General features: G+C 40.3%; 1 protein-coding gene across 7 annotated transcripts in view; it reads right to left on the bottom strand.

The window, feature by feature from the left end:
- The window catches only part of LOC110522031 (ectonucleotide pyrophosphatase/phosphodiesterase family member 1), a 67,183-nt gene extending 61,940 nt beyond the window's left edge, over window positions 1-5,243 (bottom strand). For 2 of the 7 annotated variants that reach the window (XR_016495352.1, XR_016495351.1), the window contains exons 1-4: window positions 4,823-5,193; window positions 3,403-3,498; window positions 948-1,020; window positions 414-539 (exon numbers count right to left, since the gene is read on the bottom strand). Coding sequence is in view for 3 of the 7 variants with exons in the window: in XM_090232371.1 (XP_090088497.1) it covers window positions 414-539; window positions 948-1,020; window positions 3,403-3,498; window positions 4,823-4,960 (433 nt within the window). In the remaining 4 variants the exon portion in view is untranslated. Of the gene's footprint in view, window positions 1-413; window positions 540-947; window positions 1,021-3,402; window positions 3,499-4,306; window positions 4,552-4,822 lie in introns of those variants that run through there. The other 5 variants (XM_090232371.1, XR_016495353.1, XM_021600094.3 and 2 more) reach the window with 5 other exon arrangements.
- Between the last annotated feature and the right edge of the window lie 13,279 nt (window positions 5,244-18,522).

Here is an 18,522-nt window from a genome sequence, read left to right on the forward strand (position 1 = left end):
CCAGAGTCAACATTGCATCTGAAGTGAACATTCCAGTCCACATAAAACATGTTTTTGTAATCTGTAGGAGGAGTCTATCCACCCACACACACACCAGTGGAGGCTGCTGATGGGAGGACAGCTCATAATAATGGCTGGAATGGAGTCAATGGAATCAAACACATCAACAACGTGGTTTCCATATGGTGGATACCATTCCATTGACTCCATTCCAGTCATTAATACAAACCTTCCTCCCCTCAGCAGCCTACACTGACACACACGAACACTCCTCCCCCCCCCACACACACACATAAAAAAGACTAACAACATCAAAGTAGCGCTGGTGGGTAACCTGACCTATGCGCTCCCGCTCTACATACCTCTGGCAGTGTGGTGTTGCAGTAACACGTGATGTAGGCTGTTGGACTTACCAGGATCTACGCACACCTCAGTGTAATCAAGACAGCAGTTTCCCTCTTTCTCACAAGACGGGTCACAGTGGCACGATGCAGACTTGTCACTGCTCCCAGTCACACACCTGTTCTTACAGCTCGTCACTACAGGGGATGAGAAGAGTTTTATTATGTTACTCAGGATGTCAACAACGTTACTCAGAATGTAATTTAAGTTACTCAGAATATCATTATGTTACTCAGAATTGGTATCATTTGACAGATTTAAAAAAGGAATCAGTACATCTGATTGGTTTGTTATGGATGTTTAAGCTAATCCTTAACAGTTTTTTTCTTTTCTCAAAAGGAGAATAGAAACATTGAAACTGGACAGGGAATGCATTCAATTACAGACTAGAAATGTATTTCTATTTTAGCTGAAAAGCGTTTATGTACTAACGGTTTTCTTTCTGCGTTATAATTGGTTAGTTTTGCACAGTGGCCAAGCTCAAGGGCTAATAGAAGAGACAATAAATTGTAAACAGAGTTGGCCAGTTGTTTACTAAACCGTACCTTTAACATTGCAGTGCTGCTTCAAGGCAAATATGACTGTGATGACGGTGATCAACAAGCACAGCAACATTACCTATAGGTGAGAAGAGAAACATCTGAAAGGTTCCCATGTGTAGATATTGATCAAGCACATTTAGTTATAGTCCATTTTACATCAGCAGTTGTCAAAGTGCTAGAACTCAAAGAGCAATACAAGCGGAAGTAAGAGTACAGTGGCCAGAAAAAAACTCTCTAGAAGGAAGAAACTGAGAGGAAGAGCGATAGCAAACGTATGTGCCTTGTATAGTCCACAATTACCATTTTCACAGTATCCTGCTGACCCAAACAGTACAGTGCTAGCTTGGATATTTTCTTTTCACATAGTCCTTTCCAGCACGGTTCCAGTATGGTGGAATCCCCACCACGCCAGCACAGTACAGCTTGGCTCAGCTCAGTTTAGTAGTGTGAAAGGGGTATACAATGCATAGTATCCTGATGAACCATCATAAATGAAGTGCTATGACCCTTCGATATCTTCTCATCCAATTAAAACTATTATCCTGATTGTGAGTGTACTCTAATAGCCTGGTTAAACCAGATTGAACACTATGTAGCACTCAGTCTGATCTAACCAGATCTAACCAGACTACTACTCTACTTTGTCTGCAACAAGATTTATGATAACCCTGTTCTATTTCACCCAAGTATTCACATTTTCTGGAGCTTATTTTGTGGCTTTTTTATATTTATTGTGTACATGGGATTTTAAATCACTTTCACTGTTAGTAAGGTCAGTAAATCGAGACCGCCAAGTGACATCGCATAACACAGAAAAGTATTGTGTCCGGAAAATTATGAAGAGACAGTTGGCAGCATTCTTTGCCTGCTGCTTTCTTGAGAAACATTATTGTAGCTATAACTGGACATTTTGGGGGTCTAGAGTGCATCAGAAAAAAACATCTCAGTTGGACCTACGTTGAACGAAACCACAGAAACTAAATTTAAAAAAATGTGACAAAATTCCTAGAAATAAAAACAACCAAAACGAGTTGAATTAAATAACTATAATCCCCATGTATAATTTTAGAAAATTAGTCATATGACACTCTTTTCCTTTCTAACGTAGGACTCTATTCTGTTCGGTGCACAAATCAAAAAAAAGTTGAATTCTCCACATCTGGGTCTTGGCCCTCTCTAATAGAGAAGTAAAAGCAGGTCATAAACGAGCTCCCCTCCTCCTAGCTGCCTGGTGAGCTGCTCTGCCTGGCCCCTTTTGCCCAGGGAAGGGTGAATAGCTGGGGCTTTGTAATTAGCGGGGATATTCAAAGACTGGATCTCACGGGTTTAAAGTTTCAACTAAGTCAGCTAATGATAAAAGGGAAGATATCCAGCAGTCTTATCAACACGGCTTAAAGAGGGTCTCAATAGGGGCTAACAGGACATGTCAGGATTAGTACTGAGGTCTAATTGGCATGGAGTTCTCTCATGATCAATTAAAACCAAGGACCAGTAATAAAGAGCTTGACGTAAAGAAGACAGGTCATCAACTTGGAGTGCTTTGAAAACTCTGAAGATTTTTTTTCAAGGATCAAATGCTGTACAATGTGTAGCTTGTGTGAGTGAGTGAGTGAGTGAGTGAGTGAGTGAGTGAGAGAGTGAGAGAGTGAGAGAGTGAGAGAGTGAGAGAGTGAGACCTGGCTGGTGTCCTGAGAAGCCAGGACTACAGTGCAGTGCCTAACCGAGTTCTAGGGAACGCAAACAGACTGTCTGGTGGAAACCTACTGCAGGCGCCTGAGGACACTATACTGGGTTACAGAGTAAATCTCACAACCCCATGTTGGGAGTTTATACACACATACCTTCTAGTGATCTATCCCTTTAAAAAAGGCCCAGTGAAGTCAAAATCGTATATATTATAAGCGTGTTTTATAAATATTTCCACATTATGAGGTTGGAATAATACTGTGAAATTCTGAAAATTATTAAGTGTAATATTTTTTTTTTAAAGAACGCCTGAAATTTCAGCCTGTTTTGGTGGGATGGAGTTTTGGTCTGCCTGGTGTAAATTAGTTAAAAGACCAATAAGAAAGAGAGTTCAAAACCTCTCTGCCAATAACAGCTAGTTTTCTTCCCCTCCCCACTCAGATCACCCCCATAAGCATCTCCAATCCAATATTAAATCTAGAATTGGCTTCCTATTTTGCAATAATGCCTCCTTCACTCATGCTTCCAAACATACCCTCGTAAAACTGACTATACTACCGATCCTTGACTTTGGCGATGTCATTTACAAAATAGCCTCCAACACTCTACACAGCAAACTGGATGCAGTATATCACAGTGCCATCCGTTTTGCTCTCATTGGCTGGACCTCGCTATATATATTCATCACCAAACCCACTGGCTCCAGGTCATCTATAAGTCTTTGCTAGGTAAAGCCCCACCTAAGCTCACTGGTCATCATAGCAACACCCACCTGTAGCACGCGCTCCAGCAGGTATATTTCACTGGTCATCCCCAAAGCCAACACCTCAGTTGGCCACCTTTCCTTCCAGTTCTCTGCTGCCAATGACTGGAACGAATTGCAAAAATAACTGAAGCTGGAGTCTCATATCTCCCTCTCTAACTTTAAGCATCAGCTGTCAGAGTAGCTTACTGATCACTGCACCTGTACATAGCCAATCTGTAAATAGCACACCCAACTACCTCATCCCCATATTGTTATTTATCTTTTTGCACTCCAGTATCTCCACTTGCACATCCTCATCTGCACATCTATCACTCCAGTGTTAATGCTAAATTGTAAGTATTGGTCTCTATGGCCTATTTACTGCCTTACCTCCCTAATCTTCTACATTTGCACACTGTACATATTTTTTTTTCTATTGTGTTATTGACTGTACGTTTGTTTATGTGTAACTCTGTGTTGTTGCTTTTGTCGCACTGCTTTGCTTTATCTTGGCCAGGTCGCAGTTGTAAATGATAACTTGCTCTCAACTGGCCTAACCTAAATAAAAGGTGAAATGAAAAATAAATAAAAACCACGCCCATGAGTAACCTAGCAACATTCAAAGCCATGCTGATTGGTCAGAGTTTGGACGTTCCCTGTGACGAAGTTTGCTCGTGCCTGCCATGAACTGCGGGAGGTGCACAGTTTCACTGCAAGCAATTGTAGATAGCTAACATTACATGATTGTCAGTAATAGTGAATCAATGGAGCTAGCTACGCAGCATCTTTTAGTTGCCAACTAGCAGAAATGTCATGTAACTAAGTTTCCCAATAGACCTTTCGTTAACCACACTAAGCTAACGCTAGACAACATCAGCCCAATCGGCGTTGTAAAATAGCGAAAACACTTGTTATAATTCAGTTTACTTACCTCCAAAAACAATGCAGCTACCAATCTGGTCAGTCAGGCTCGCTGTAATCACTCACGAAAAAGCGACATGCAACTTCATATCCAAATTCGGGAAAATGCAAGGTATGGATGGCAGTGTTTTGTTTTGGTGGAGATTCGGTCTGTATAGCATTCTTCCTTCTCTCACACACCTTTAATTCTCACAGGGAACAACCGAACTCTGACCAGTCAGCGGGGCTTTGAAAGTTGCTATCTTTCTTATGGGCATGGTTTTGCAACAAGTTTGGCTGGATAAAAACGATAACCCCCAGACAGTCCTAGCGAAATTCTTGCTTGAGAAATTGCTCTTTGCTAACAAGCTATATGTTTATTTACCTTTTTAATTGAAAAACAAATCCCAGTAAGTTGCTTAATTGTTACCTAGAAATTATTTGGATTTTAAGATAAAACAAAAAGCTGCATTGGACCTTGAACTAATAATTCAATAGCCTACACAATTAGATTACAGTAACGAAAAGTTACAATAATGCCACTCACCACAACAATTACCATGCAGTTGTTCGACCTCTTCTTGTGGACCTGTCCACTGTGTCTCATCTGATTGTCTCGACCAGGTGAACCTAGTAAATTGGCAGCATGCTCAGTTGAATGTTCATCCCCTTTGGATATTTCCATTCTGCAGCGTTGGTCACGACAGTTTTTGTCCCAGGAGTTTGTCACATAAATTATTAGCAGTTTTAAGAGAATAATCGGGTCCCCTTTTTGCCTTCAGATTTTGTAGGTCTCAAAGAAGATTTAAGAACCGCCTTCTTTTTATCTTGACTCAAAGTTTGTATTGTAATTCTTTCACCATGTGCAGCCAGCTGAGCCAGGGTGAAGTAGGGTATTGGAGTAGTAACCCTATAATAGTCAAGAGTGAGCCAAGACCACGCGCGCTCAAGTCTGCCCTCTTCACGCTAGAGGAAATATCTAAAATAGACTCCACCATGCATATTTAGAGCTAAAGTTGCAACAAGTGTGTTGTGTTGTTTTCAACCAGAACATTTAATATTACATTAATTTAGTATACAATAACTGCTCAGATAACACATTTTGTTTCTAAGAACATTCTTGGAACGTTCCATGAACGTTGCGCCAATGTTCCCTAAGAGTTTCATGCTATTTGAAGGCTCTCTTTTGGTTGTATGAAGGTAATGGGGAATGTTCTCAGAAGGTTACCATTGGTCCCTAAAGGTTCAACCGGATGGTTTTCTGGTTGTATGACGGTAGCAGGGAACGTTCTGGAAACGTTCTCTGAAGGTTACAAAGTTGGGATCAAACACACACCCAGGATTACACAATTAAATTTGAACAGTTAACATAATTGTTTCAGTCATCAATTTGTTTTATAAAACGGGTTCGGAGAAATCTACAATCTGATTGGCACACACACGCTGGCACAATTAAATATGAACAGTTAGTTCTGATATTTATTCTCGGTAATAGCAATTACCCCACTGAAGACATTTTTTTTTATATACTCGGTCATAACTGACTTGATATGAGCAAATAAAACTCATGGAATAAAAATGAACGTTTGAAGTTTTCCAAGACTTAAAAATAACTCATATTGGCACAAGATGGAGGGAATATTGGAACATCACTAACGATATTTCAGTTAACAAAATATACACTTCATCCAGTATACTCTATTGTATATATTTTTATTATACAACAGAAAAATCACACCTTCTACAGCACAACGGTAGAGTCATGTCTTAAATGTAAAACTAACAATGACTCAATAATCCACGAGTTCTGCGAATGCTATAAAGTCCAAATGTTATGGGCGGAGTTGTATGTCAGAAGTATCACAATGTAAATGTACTTTTAATCTGTTTGTCTGCATATTTCAAGACACGAGTTGGACAATACTTTTCTCATCAATCATCTTGAAGAAATGCACACAACTGGAAATCAACTAATCCTCCATCGCTAACACAATGGACAAGTTAAATACTTTATTATTTAAATATTGAAAGTGCATGGGTGACAGAGAAATGAAATGGTACAGTTTGAGGCCATGTGGCAGAGAGTGATGCGGGTGCTGGAGATGGATGGGAGTGGGAGCAGGTGGGTCTGGCCAGGTGTGATGTCGCTGATGTTTGTGTGCGTTTGTATGCTGTCGTTTGTATGTACATGTTTTGTATTGTTTGAAAAAAATCAATACAATCTTACCAAAAAATACAATATTAACATTTAACACGTTTATAATTTTAGTAACAAATTGAGGAATGTGCAATCTGATTGGCACACACATATACATAACACACAGGATTACACAATTGTCTTGTCTGAACACGGTCTAACTTACAGGGGCGTCAAGGGCTCACTCCTCCACAACCTCCTCCGCAACCTGTAAAACAAATTAAATACTATTATCATGGTTCTTAAGGATATTGTATCCTTCCTAAAAGTTGAGCATTATGCATTGGTAGTTCATTGGTATTTAACTTATGTTTAAAAAAAATGCACTGCTTTGATCAGAAAAATCAGAAATCATATGCATTTTCTGGGTTTTAAATCCAAACCAGAATGGAAAAATAAAACATGACTCAATCCAATGCTTTAATGAGGGGAACACTGAGGGGGGCAGAGCAGGGTTTCTAAAACTATGGCTCAGGACCCAAAGTGGTCCCTGGGTGGGAATGTGAGAGGTGTGTCACAAGTTAATACATTTATAATCACACATAATACAATGTCTTCTTAATTTGGGTTGTTGGAGTACAGTTAATTCCTCATTTGTTTCATGAGCAGAAAGCCCTGAGGTAGAGAATCGGGACATAACACAAATCATGTCACATACAAACAAAGGTGATGAGAGAGAGAGAATGCTGTATTGGTCAGAATGCAGACTGGGAGCAGAACCCTGACCGGGAAAGACTTTCACCACCTGGGATAAATGATTGTCACCAACTGTTGGTGTACTTTGTAAGAGCCATTTTGCCAGTCTGTGGTTGGGATTCAAGAAAACTGCACAGTGCAGAAAGCGCACTGATTACTTTCTGTGTAGGAATGACTTTGGTTGTGATGGCAGTGTGTCACTTTCTGTAAATAAAACCCAAACTCTCATTCCATGTCACACATTCAGAATCTGCAGCCTAAGGATAGGATATACACACAGGAGGACCAAGGACAATATTAATCCCCCTCCAGACCCCTGACTCTCTTAGGCATTCAGCCCATGTCTCAATCAGACCCCAATAAATGGTTGGGTTCAACCATGTACAGTTGAAGTTGGAAGTTTACATACACCTTAGCCAAATACATTTAAACTCAGTTTTTCACAATTCCTGACATTTAATCCTACGAAAAATTCCCTGTCTTAGGTCAGTTAGGATCACCACTTTATTTTAAGAATGTGAAATGTCAGAATAGTAGAGATACTTATTTATTTCAGCTTTTATTTATTTCAAATAACAAATTCTCTATAGGATTGGGGTCAGGGCTTTGTGATGGCCACTCCAATACCTTGACTTTGTTGTCCTTAAGCCATTTTTCCACAACTTTGGAAGTATGCTTGGGCTCATTGTCCATTTGGAAGAACCATTTGCGACCAAGCTTTAACTTCCTGACTGATGTCTTGAGATGTTGCTTCAATATATCCACATAATTTTATTTTCTCATGATGCCATCTATTTTGTGAAGTGCACTAGTCCCTCCTGCAGCAAAGCACCCCCACAACATGATGCTGCCACCCCTGTGCTTAGTGTTCTTTGGCTTGCAAGCCTCACCCTTTTTCCTCCAAGCATAACGATGGTCATTCTGGCCAAACAGTTCTATTTTTGTTTCATCAGACCAGAGGACATTTCTCCAAAAAGTACGATCTTTGTCCCCATGTGCAGTTGCAAACCGTAGTCTGGCTTTTATTTTTGGTCCTTTGCTGTTGTTCTGGGATTGATTTGCACTTTTCACACCAAAGTACATTCATCTCTAGGAGACAGAACGTGTCTCATTCCTGAGCGGTGTGACGGCTGCATGGTCCCATGGTGTTTATACTTGCGTGCAATTGTTTGTACAGATGAACGTGGTACCTTCAGGCATTTGGAAATTGCTCCCAAGGATGAACCAGACTTGTGGAGGTCTACAATTTTTCTTGGCTGATTTCTTTAGATTTTCCCATGATGTCAAGCAAAGAGGCACTAAGTTTGAAGGTAGGCCTTGAAATACATCCACAGGTACACCTCCAATTGACTCAAATTATGTCAACTAGCCTATCAGAAGCTTCTAAAGCCATGACATTTTCTGGAATTTTCCAAGCTGTTTAAAGGCACAGTCAACTTAGTGCATGTAAACTTCTTACCCACTGGAATTGTGATTCAATAAGTTAAATAATCTGTCTGTAAACAATTGCTGGAAAAATGACTTGTGTCATGCATGAAGTAGATGTCCTAACCGACTTGCCAAAACTGTAGTAAAAATGTTTTATACCTAAAGGGGTCCAAATATTCCAAATCAAATAGCTAAATGATCCATAGTATGACCATCTTTAAAAAAATCCATATGTTAGCTTAGCACCCCCCTTCCCCCAATGTCTTAGACTCTACAGGCAAATCTCATTTGATGCATGGAGGAGATGGAGAGGTGCTTCATAAAACAGTCTATCAGTAACCCGTGTATCAAGTGGCTAATTAGAACCCTAGGAATGATATTGCAATTGTGTTCAATGTGTAACAATGCCAGCCCAGTAAAGCTTAGCTCAGTTTTGTTCTGTAGTGTGAAAACAAACCTGTTTCTTCGCTTGATTTTGGTGGGGCACCATCTTCAATTCCCTGGTTTCCTAGAAATCCTGGTTGGAAAATTCTGGATTCCCTGCTCATTCCCTCCGTCAACCGGCATTCAAGAATACCATGGAATTTATTGAAATTTCCCACATTTTGTAACCCTAGACAGACATATACACTGAGTGTAGAAAACATTATGAACACCTGCTCTCAATATTAGGAAGGTGTTCTTCATGTTTTGTACACTCAGTGTATGTTAGTATTGAACCTACTGGTTATTAACCTGCAAATCACAAGGTCCTGGAAGGACCGCTTCTCCCTCCTCCCTCTCAAGCTGTAGTGTTTGATGACATTGGTAGCAATTTTGCAGAGGACCTTGCACACCATGGTGTTAAGGTCCCTTCCCACCAGGGAACGGAAGTAATGGATCTAAAATGACAGACAAAATTGAGTGGCAGTTATCCCATCATCCTAAATACTGTGATTTACAACTGATTGTTTTTCTTGTGGTGGCCTCCTCCAGACATTTGCTGAGGTCTTCCACTCTTCCTTGGTCCTACAAGGTCTTTGCAGGACTTCTCCTGGCAGGTCCTGCACTCCAGCGGCTAGCAGCTGTCGCTGAATTGTCAGGAGTTCCACCTAGTTCTCGATAATTGTTTCCAGCTTCATCAGCACGGTTGTTTGAAATCCTGCAATAGTTTTTTAAGTTTAGCACAAAGGCCATAGTTAATAGTCCAATTAATTTGAATGTTTTTCTATGCTCAGTGAATAATAATCTCACCATAACATTCTCATTCTCACAAGTCATTGCACAATTATAGACGTTAGTTGAGGGTGTTTTCCACCATATTCAATAGCTTTGTTACAAATCCATGATGGAAAGTGAACAAATGCCTACTTCATGAGGTCGTCACCTGGAATGCATTTCAATTAACAGGTGTGCCTTGTTAAAAGTTAATTTGTGAAATGTCTTTCCTGCTTAATGCGTTTGAGACAATCAGGAAGAGGTGGTACACAGAAGATAGCTCTATTTGGTAAAAGACCAAGTCCATCTTATGCTAAGAACAGCTCAAATAAGCAAAGATAAATGACACACCGGCATTACTTTAAGACATGAAAGTCAGTCAATCCAGAAAATTTCACGAACTTCGAAAGTTTCTTCAAGTGCACAAAAACCATCAAGCGCTATGACAAAATTGGCTCTCATGAGGACCGCCACAGGAAAGCAAGGCCTAGAGTTAACTCTGCTGCAGAGGATAAGTTCATTAAGAGTTACCAGCCTCAGAAATTGCAGCCCAAATAAATGCTTCACAGAGTTCAAGTAACAGACACATCTCAACATCAACTGTTCAGAGGAGACTGTGAATCAGGCCTTCATGGTTGAATTGCTGCAAAGAAACCACTAATAAAGGACACCAATAACAAGAAGAGACTAGCTTGGGCCAAGAAACACGAGCAATGGACATTAGACCAGTGGAAATCTATCCTTTGTTCTGATGAGTCCAAATGTTTGATTTTAGGTTCCAACCGCCGTGTCTTTGTGAGATGCAGAGTAGGTGAACGGATGATCTCCGCCTGTGTGGCTCCCACCGTGAAGCATGGAGGAGGAGGTGCACTGGTGTGGGGGTGCTTTGCTGGTTACACTTTCTGTGATTTATTTAGAATTCAAGGCACACTTAAACTTCTGACCCACTGGGAATGTGATGAAAGAAATAAAAGCTGAAATAAATCATTCTCTCTACTATTCTGACATTTCACATTCTTAAAATAAAGTGGTGATCCTAACTGACCTAAGACAGGGAATTTTTGCTAGGATTAAATGTCAGGAATTGTGGAAAAAACTGAGTTTAAATGTATTTGGCTAAGGTGTATGTAAACTTCCGACTTCAACTGTACATGTACATGAGCAGGATTACTATTGCAACAACACACAATTCAATTTACAATATCAAACAAGATAATATAAATCATAAGACAGTTATGTATATTCTTCTGTATATCAAATTATACAGTATATGCTTATATGGCCATAGCCTGTCATATAGATCCCGGATGTGGATGGGCAACATAGCCACCTTTTTATAGGCCTGAGGATCAATTTACAAAGTAAATAAATAAATGTACAGTATATATATTGTTTAGGGACTCAGTCGAGGTCTGAACTTACTGTTGAGAATTAGAATATTAGAATACACAAGGTGCAATCTTGTGTTTTTTTTCTCTTGTTAAGTCACTGACAGTCACTTAATTAGTACATGTCAGCTAACATTGTTCAGATTGGTAAATTAGTTTAGTGGTCAGCTATCTAAACTTGTAATAATCATTGTTGAATTACCGACCAGGGGTCCCCCATTGATTTTGTCACTCTCACTCAGATATCATATTAAAAACGGCAAACATTTCTCTACCCCCCATGGCAAAATGTGTAGAATTGCAGGAAATTAGCTGTAAAACTGCAAACAAAATGCTTAGGGCCCGCAAAAGGTTAAGGTCGGCTCTGACTGCATGTGTGAGTATGGATGTGGGTATGCAGACCCATGAGTCACTGTGGTCCCTTAATGAGTTCCTATTTTTTGTGGCCCCCACCCCATCAAAGTTGCCCCTCCCTGATATAGATATACTTTGTAAGTTCTAAGGTGAGATGAGGACTCACTTCACCACCTACCAGCCCCTTACCCGTCAATAAAGGTAGTGTACCAAAACATTCCACGTTCGCTACCACCATGAACAAATCTAGGTCATGAAACCATCCACTGACTGAAGCTTGCTTAACCACTTGAGTCAGTTATTACAAGACATCACAATAAGTCACCCCCCCCAAAAAAATTCAGAAGAGCCTTGGAAATAACTCTCTTAAAGTGTATCCATGTGCACAGCAATTATAGCTAATGAAGTCTTTGCTAATTACATCAAGGAAAATGCATCATGGGCTCCAGGGCTAGGCCGATTTACTGTATTCACCTTGGAGCAGTTGAACTACACAGTTTTGCCTTCTATCTACCTCCACAAGATGGTAGTGTTGTAACTGTCAATACTAGAGCCGCAGTGGGTGAGGCTACACTATTGCAAAGTACAGTACCAGTTTTACAGCATTTTGTCTAATGACAGGCAGGCATATTTATTTTTATTCAAACCCGTTGTCCGTAGCATCATACCGTGTTTGTTTTTACAGCATTGGGGTCCAGTAGGATTAGAGTGTCCCACTGTCCCTTACAGGTAATTAGGGCTCGTGGTGTGATGATGGGGATCACATGGCCAGAGCTGAGGCAGGAAGACGGTTATCTCTCCCTCGTGTGACACTCCGGATTTACAACATGCCTGGGGTTTACTTTTCCCTGTGCTGCGTGTTTATCTTCGTAAGTGTGGGTGTATGTGTGTGTGTGTGTGTGTGTGTGTATCTGTGCAAATGTGCGTATCTGTGTGTGTATTTGCTGTCTGTATGTGTGCACATGAGTGTGTGTTTATTTACTGTGTGATGTGCAGTGTGTCCTATGCTCAGTGAACTGGTTGTGCCGCAGCAGTGTGTCTCAGCAGAGAGCCTACAGCTGTCCCCAACCCAGCTGGCTATTAGAATATGACCTTATTTGTGACCCAAACATTCAGCACTTAGTGTCTCCATTGCACATTCTCCCTTATTCTTAGAATCTGCTCCCACATTTTGTTCTTGAAAATGACTATTATGTCAATCAGATGGGATGGAGATTCACGGTAAGATCCATACAATTATATTGCTATCAGGGTTCAATGGTTGTGTCCTAATGGCACTCTATTCCCTACCCTATTCCCCCTATGGGCCCTGGTCAAAACAAATGCACTATATAAAAAAAATAGGGTGCCATTTGGACCACAGAATGACTAAGGCAGAAACATACCAGTCAAATCTATTAGGGAAAGTAGTCATTGATGGCCAACATGAGCAGAAATAGATAAGCAACAAGTGACAGCGTAACCTCCCCTGGTCTCATACTGCTGATACCACAAAGATTCATGGGTAATGATGTAACGAATAAGGTCAGAATACCCTAACTTTATCTCAGAGCTCGTTGTTTCTGTTTCTTTTGAGTGTTTGGAATTTGAAATAAAATGTACTAGCTTAGCGGCATCGTGTTTGAACAATCAAACCACCTCAGAGGTATTTGAAGGGAGGTCGAGTGGCTCCCCCATCCCAGACGAACAACGACACAAATCATCTGTTAGAAAGTGGTGGGAGGCCCAGCTAACAACAAACGTTCCCACAACTTTAGAGTCTCACTCTCACCTAACGTTTTCATAGGAATGTTCTAACGACGAGCAAGGACTTTTCCCAACAGACTATTCCCTTAATGTCAAACAAAACCTACCCAGAACGCAATTTCCTTGATCTCAGAATATTTTAAATGAATGTTCTAGACACACTTCATGGGAATGTTGCAAGAACATTCCTGTGTCCAGTTTTCTAAGGGTTAGGAAAATATTCCATCAAAGTCCCACCAAATTTACACAGAATAGGGTTGCCATGTTCTCAAAATATAAGATACTCATGTTCTAGACAGGTTTCATGAACATTCCTGTTTAGAAGTTGTGAGGACTTCACTTGATGGTCCCAAAGAAACATTCTCCACCCCATTTTTTTTTCTTCATCATTACACATCACCCCTCGTTACTGTGGCCAAGCCCATCAAGGCTTTAATTGGTGAACCACTGATACATTCACAGCGCTTTGTCTGTTGGCAAGGTCAGGGACACTCACACAACGCGTTTAACATAGTGTTTTCAAATGACATATTTGGCACACTTTGACATCCATGATTACATTGTGCATGTTAATTTATACAGTCATTATTATGCAACATGTCCTCCCCTGGGAGGTTCCCGGCATTTCGATCATGTCTTTCTCAGTCATCAGTTAATCTGAATATTCTCTCATCATTGATGAAATTTTCTTCTTTTTGCCATTTTATGGCTTTTTATATAGTTGTCTAATGTTGGTGGGGCATATCCCTTTTTGGGACAGTAGCTAGGGTGTTCATCATTGATGCTGGTGGCATTGGTTTGAGACCCACTAGGGGAGTCACACTACTCTCACGTTCTTAGCAATATACAATATCTTAATGTCAGTATTTGGCAACATATACAACACCCCTAACTGATCTATTTAACCTTTATTTAACTAGGCAAGTCAGTTAAGAGAAAATTCTTATTTACAATGACGGCCTACCAGAAGGCAAATTTTGACCACATTTCACTACCTCTCATAAATTATCAATATCTATTCATTCTATATAGCTGAGCATCTCTCCCTTGTCTTCTTCAAATGTGTGTTTTGAAGTCAATCTCAGCTCTGTTAAGGCCAGGAACTACAACCTAATAAGGATTTCCCCCCCCCCCCCCCCTTTATCATATGACAATAAACTTGTACCAGTTGAGTGTGGACACAAATATAAGACTTATTATAAGACTTTTGGATTTAACATTTGGGGAAATATTGTCTTATAATATGCAAATTCGATGACATTTTATTGAAGGTTTTATTAATGTTTGCCTTATTTTACCAGGTAAATTGACTCTCATTTACAGCAACGACCTGGGGAATAGTTACCGGGGAGGGCATATCTCATTAAATATGTGCATGCCAAGCAAATACATTCTTCTGGACACTGGATGAAGTCAGCCTAAACATTTTTGTTTTATTTTGTTAAGACGCTCCAAGACGGGATTTACAGTGCATTTGGAATGTATTCAGACCCCTTGACCTTTTCCACATTTTGTTACGATACAGCCTTATTCTGAAATTGATTCAATAAAAAATGTTCCTCATCAATCTACACACAATACCCCGTAATGACAAAGCGAAAACAGATTTTTAGACATTTTTGCAAATTTCTGAAAAATAGAAAACTGAAATATCACAATTTAGACCTTTTACTCAGTACTTTGTTGAAGCACCTTCGGGAGCGATTACAGCCTTGAGTCTACTTGGGTATGACGCTACAAGCTTGGCACACCTATATTTGGGGAGTTTCTCACATTTTTCTCTGCAGATCATCTCAATCTCTGTCAGGTTGAATGGGGAGCATCGCTGCACAGCTTTTTTCAGGTCTCTCCACAGATGTTCGATCGGGTTCAAGTCCGGACTTTGGCTGGGCCACTCAAGGACAATCAGAGACTTGTCCCAAAGCCAATCCTGCGTTGTCTTGGCTGTGTGCTTAGGGTCGTTGTCCTGTTGGAAACTGAACCTTCATGGAGCAGGTTTTCATCAATAATCGCTCTGTACTTTTCTCAGTTCGTATTTGTCTCGATCCTGACTAGTCTCCCAGTCCTCTGCCAATGAGAAACTGAAGAACATCCCTACAGCATGATGCTGCCACCACCAGGAATGGTGCTAGATTTCCTCCAGACATGACACTTGGCATTCAGGCCAAAGAGTTCAATCTTGGTTTCACTAGACCAGATCATCTTGTTTCTCATGGTCTGAGAGTCCTTTTGACAAACTCCAAGTGGGCTGTCATCTACCTTTCCCTAAGGAGTGGCTTTGTGTAGCCACTCTACCATAAAGGCCTGATTGGTAGAGTGCTGCAGAGATGGCTGTACTTCTGGAAGGTTCTCCCATTTTCACAGCGGAACTTTGGAGCTCTGTCATAGTGACCATTAGGTTCTTGGTTACCTCCCTGAACAAGGTCCTTCTCCCTCAATTGCTCAGCTTGGTCTGGCAGCCAGTTCTAGGAAGAGTCTTGGTAGTTCCAAACTTCTTCCATTTAAGAATGGTGGAGGCCACTGTGTTCTTGGGGACCTTCAATGCTGTAGACATTTTTTGGTACCCTTCCACAGATCTGTGCCTCGTCACAATCCTGTCTCGGAGCTCTACGGACAATTCCTTCCAACTCATGGCTTGATCTTTGCTCTGACATGCACTGTCCACTGTGGGAACTTATATATTCCAAATCATGTCCAATCAATTGAATTTACCGCAGGTGGACTTCAATCAAGTTGTAGAAACCTCTCAAGGATGATCAATGGAAACAGGATGCACCTGAGCTCAATTTTGAGTCTCATAGCAAAGGGTCTGAGAAATCAGTGTTGGGGAGTTGTGAGCTACACATAGCTAAACTAATGGTTGGATTACAGTTTGTAGTAGCTTGGTGGTAGTTGAACTAAATTTGAATCTTGTTAATGTTTTCAGTAGTTAATTACTTTTTTTGAGATTAAGCGGTTTAGCTAACTCCTGTAACTACACACTACATTTTTGGCAAAATTGTAATAAAATATGGGTAAGTAGGCAATAATTTTATTTTTCAGCATCAGACCTGCCTAATTCGAACAGTTTTTGCGATTAATAAGACAAAATACATCCTCTGTTAATATCTGACTCCAGAGTTATCTGTTCTTGCAATTTGTAGTCCATGACATTTCAGATTTAGATAGGAAGAATTTTCACGAAGTAACTTGTTTTTCAAATGAACTTCAGTTAAGTAAACTCTATTTTTATTCAATGGAGCTGTTGTGAATTAATTGGTACCTTGGTAAACTATATTTTCTGAGTAGTTTTTCCAACACTGAAAGAAAAATTATTTTTAAAATGAATTTTTGGTGCATTTTGCAGAAGAAAATGTCATCTCGAATAAAAAACACTGTTTTAAAAGCACTGTGTGTGTCCGTAACCTTGCCAACAGACAAAGAGCTGTGAGTGGATTAGCTCTTCACCAATCAGGGCCTTGATGGGCTCGGCAACATTAACAACGCTTGTAATGAAACCATTTTTTGGGGGGAAAACATTTCTGTGGGTCTGATACACATACATGCTCCTGCAACATTCCCATGAAATGTGTCTAGAATATTAATATATTATATTCTGAGAACATGGCAATCAGGTTCTGTGTATGTTTGGTGGGACGTTGATGGCATATTCTCCTAAAACTTTGACATATTGAAATCGTCCTTCTTTTCAGCAATATCCGTCCCAGATGTCATATACTGTACATCAGCCATCAAGACTATCCAAACCAATGAGAGGTTGATTTTGCAGGACTAGCCTAGCTGGTTGTTTACAGTATGTGTGTTTTGAAGGAGGACAACCTGAGATAACTAGCAACTTGAAATGCTCTCTTTGTGTGTATCAAAGAGAATTCTGGTAGCGTTATTCTTGTTCACAACAATGTTGATAACATGCAGAGTGGCCCTCCTGGCTGTCACTACACAAACATAGTACAATGCTTGAGGGACCTGTTTGAAGCTGCTCCTCCTCAGTGGCTGTGCTGGGGTTTTGAAGTCGTGGAGGCAGCTCGGCTGGGGCTGGAGAGGGAGAAGAGAGAAAGCTCACTTCTCTTTTTTGCCTCTGGGTTTGGTTCTGATTTGATCATGCAGTCCGTGTCCCCCCCTCCTCTCTCACTATGCGTCATGTATCCCCACTAGTTCTCACCGTTGGGGAGTAGTGAACTACATCTAGTTTAACTAGTAATTTAACTACACTTTTTAGTAGCTTGGTAGTTTAACTCAATTCAAATCTTGGTGTTTTAAGTAGTTATTAACTTTTTTGTTATGTAGCAGTGAAGGCAGCTAACTACAGGAACTACACACTACTTTTTCTTAAAGAAAAGAAAATATGGTAAAGTAGGCAAGATTTTCCTCTTTTTTTCAACATCAGACCTGCCTAATTCTTCCTCGAAACAAAGTTTTTGTGTTTAATAGGCTAAATTACTAATAGGCTAAATCATATATTCTGTTAACTGTCGCGGATACCGTCACTGGCCTTCCAGGCATGACTGAACTGGTTTCATTACCACCAACCCCGGACTGTCTTGTCTCATTACGCGCACCTGGTTCCCAATTCCCCAGATTATGTGTCCTCTGTTCCCCATTGTCTTTGTTGGTTGTTTTTACCATGTCCGTTGGTCTTGTGAGTACCTGTGCTGTTGTATCAGCTTCCATGCTACGTGTTATAGTGCACTTGTTTTACTGGTCATGTCCCATGTATTGTTTTGAGGTTTTACATCTCGCTCTTTTGTTTGGGTGGAGAAAAGAAAAAAAAACATGATGTATTCCTGCGCTTGTCTCCTATCTGTTGCATCAGCATAATTGCTTAAAAAAATAGAAGGACAAGTTGACCAATAGAATAGGTAAACCTTTGTAGTATGGTGGATATTAGATTAACATAAGCTAGTGCTTTTGCTGTTCGTTAGGATTACTTATCTTGTTGGCTGATTAAAAGTAGGCTAAATGTGGACAGTTCTTCTAACACCTTCAATACGTGCCTCAGAATTTGAAAAGAGGGATGCTCGCAGTTGCGTCCTCGATGTGTCTGTCTTCACTTGTAGCCTACTTCTTTGCTGAGGTGCCTGTGAGAAGGACCCGATCACATGATGGGCATTAGCAAATCAGAGCTCATACCTTACATGCAACTTTTTTCAAATCATCAGCCTTAGAATGTATTAAAAATCAAAACATATAGCCCAACATTTGTATCACAAGTGAAGTTGCATGAATAACTCTCTAAATTAA

This window comes from Oncorhynchus mykiss, chromosome 4, assembly GCF_057628025.1.
Source record: "Oncorhynchus mykiss isolate SJ-2025 chromosome 4, ASM5762802v1, whole genome shotgun sequence".
Lineage (NCBI taxonomy): Eukaryota > Metazoa > Chordata > Actinopteri > Salmoniformes > Salmonidae > Oncorhynchus > Oncorhynchus mykiss.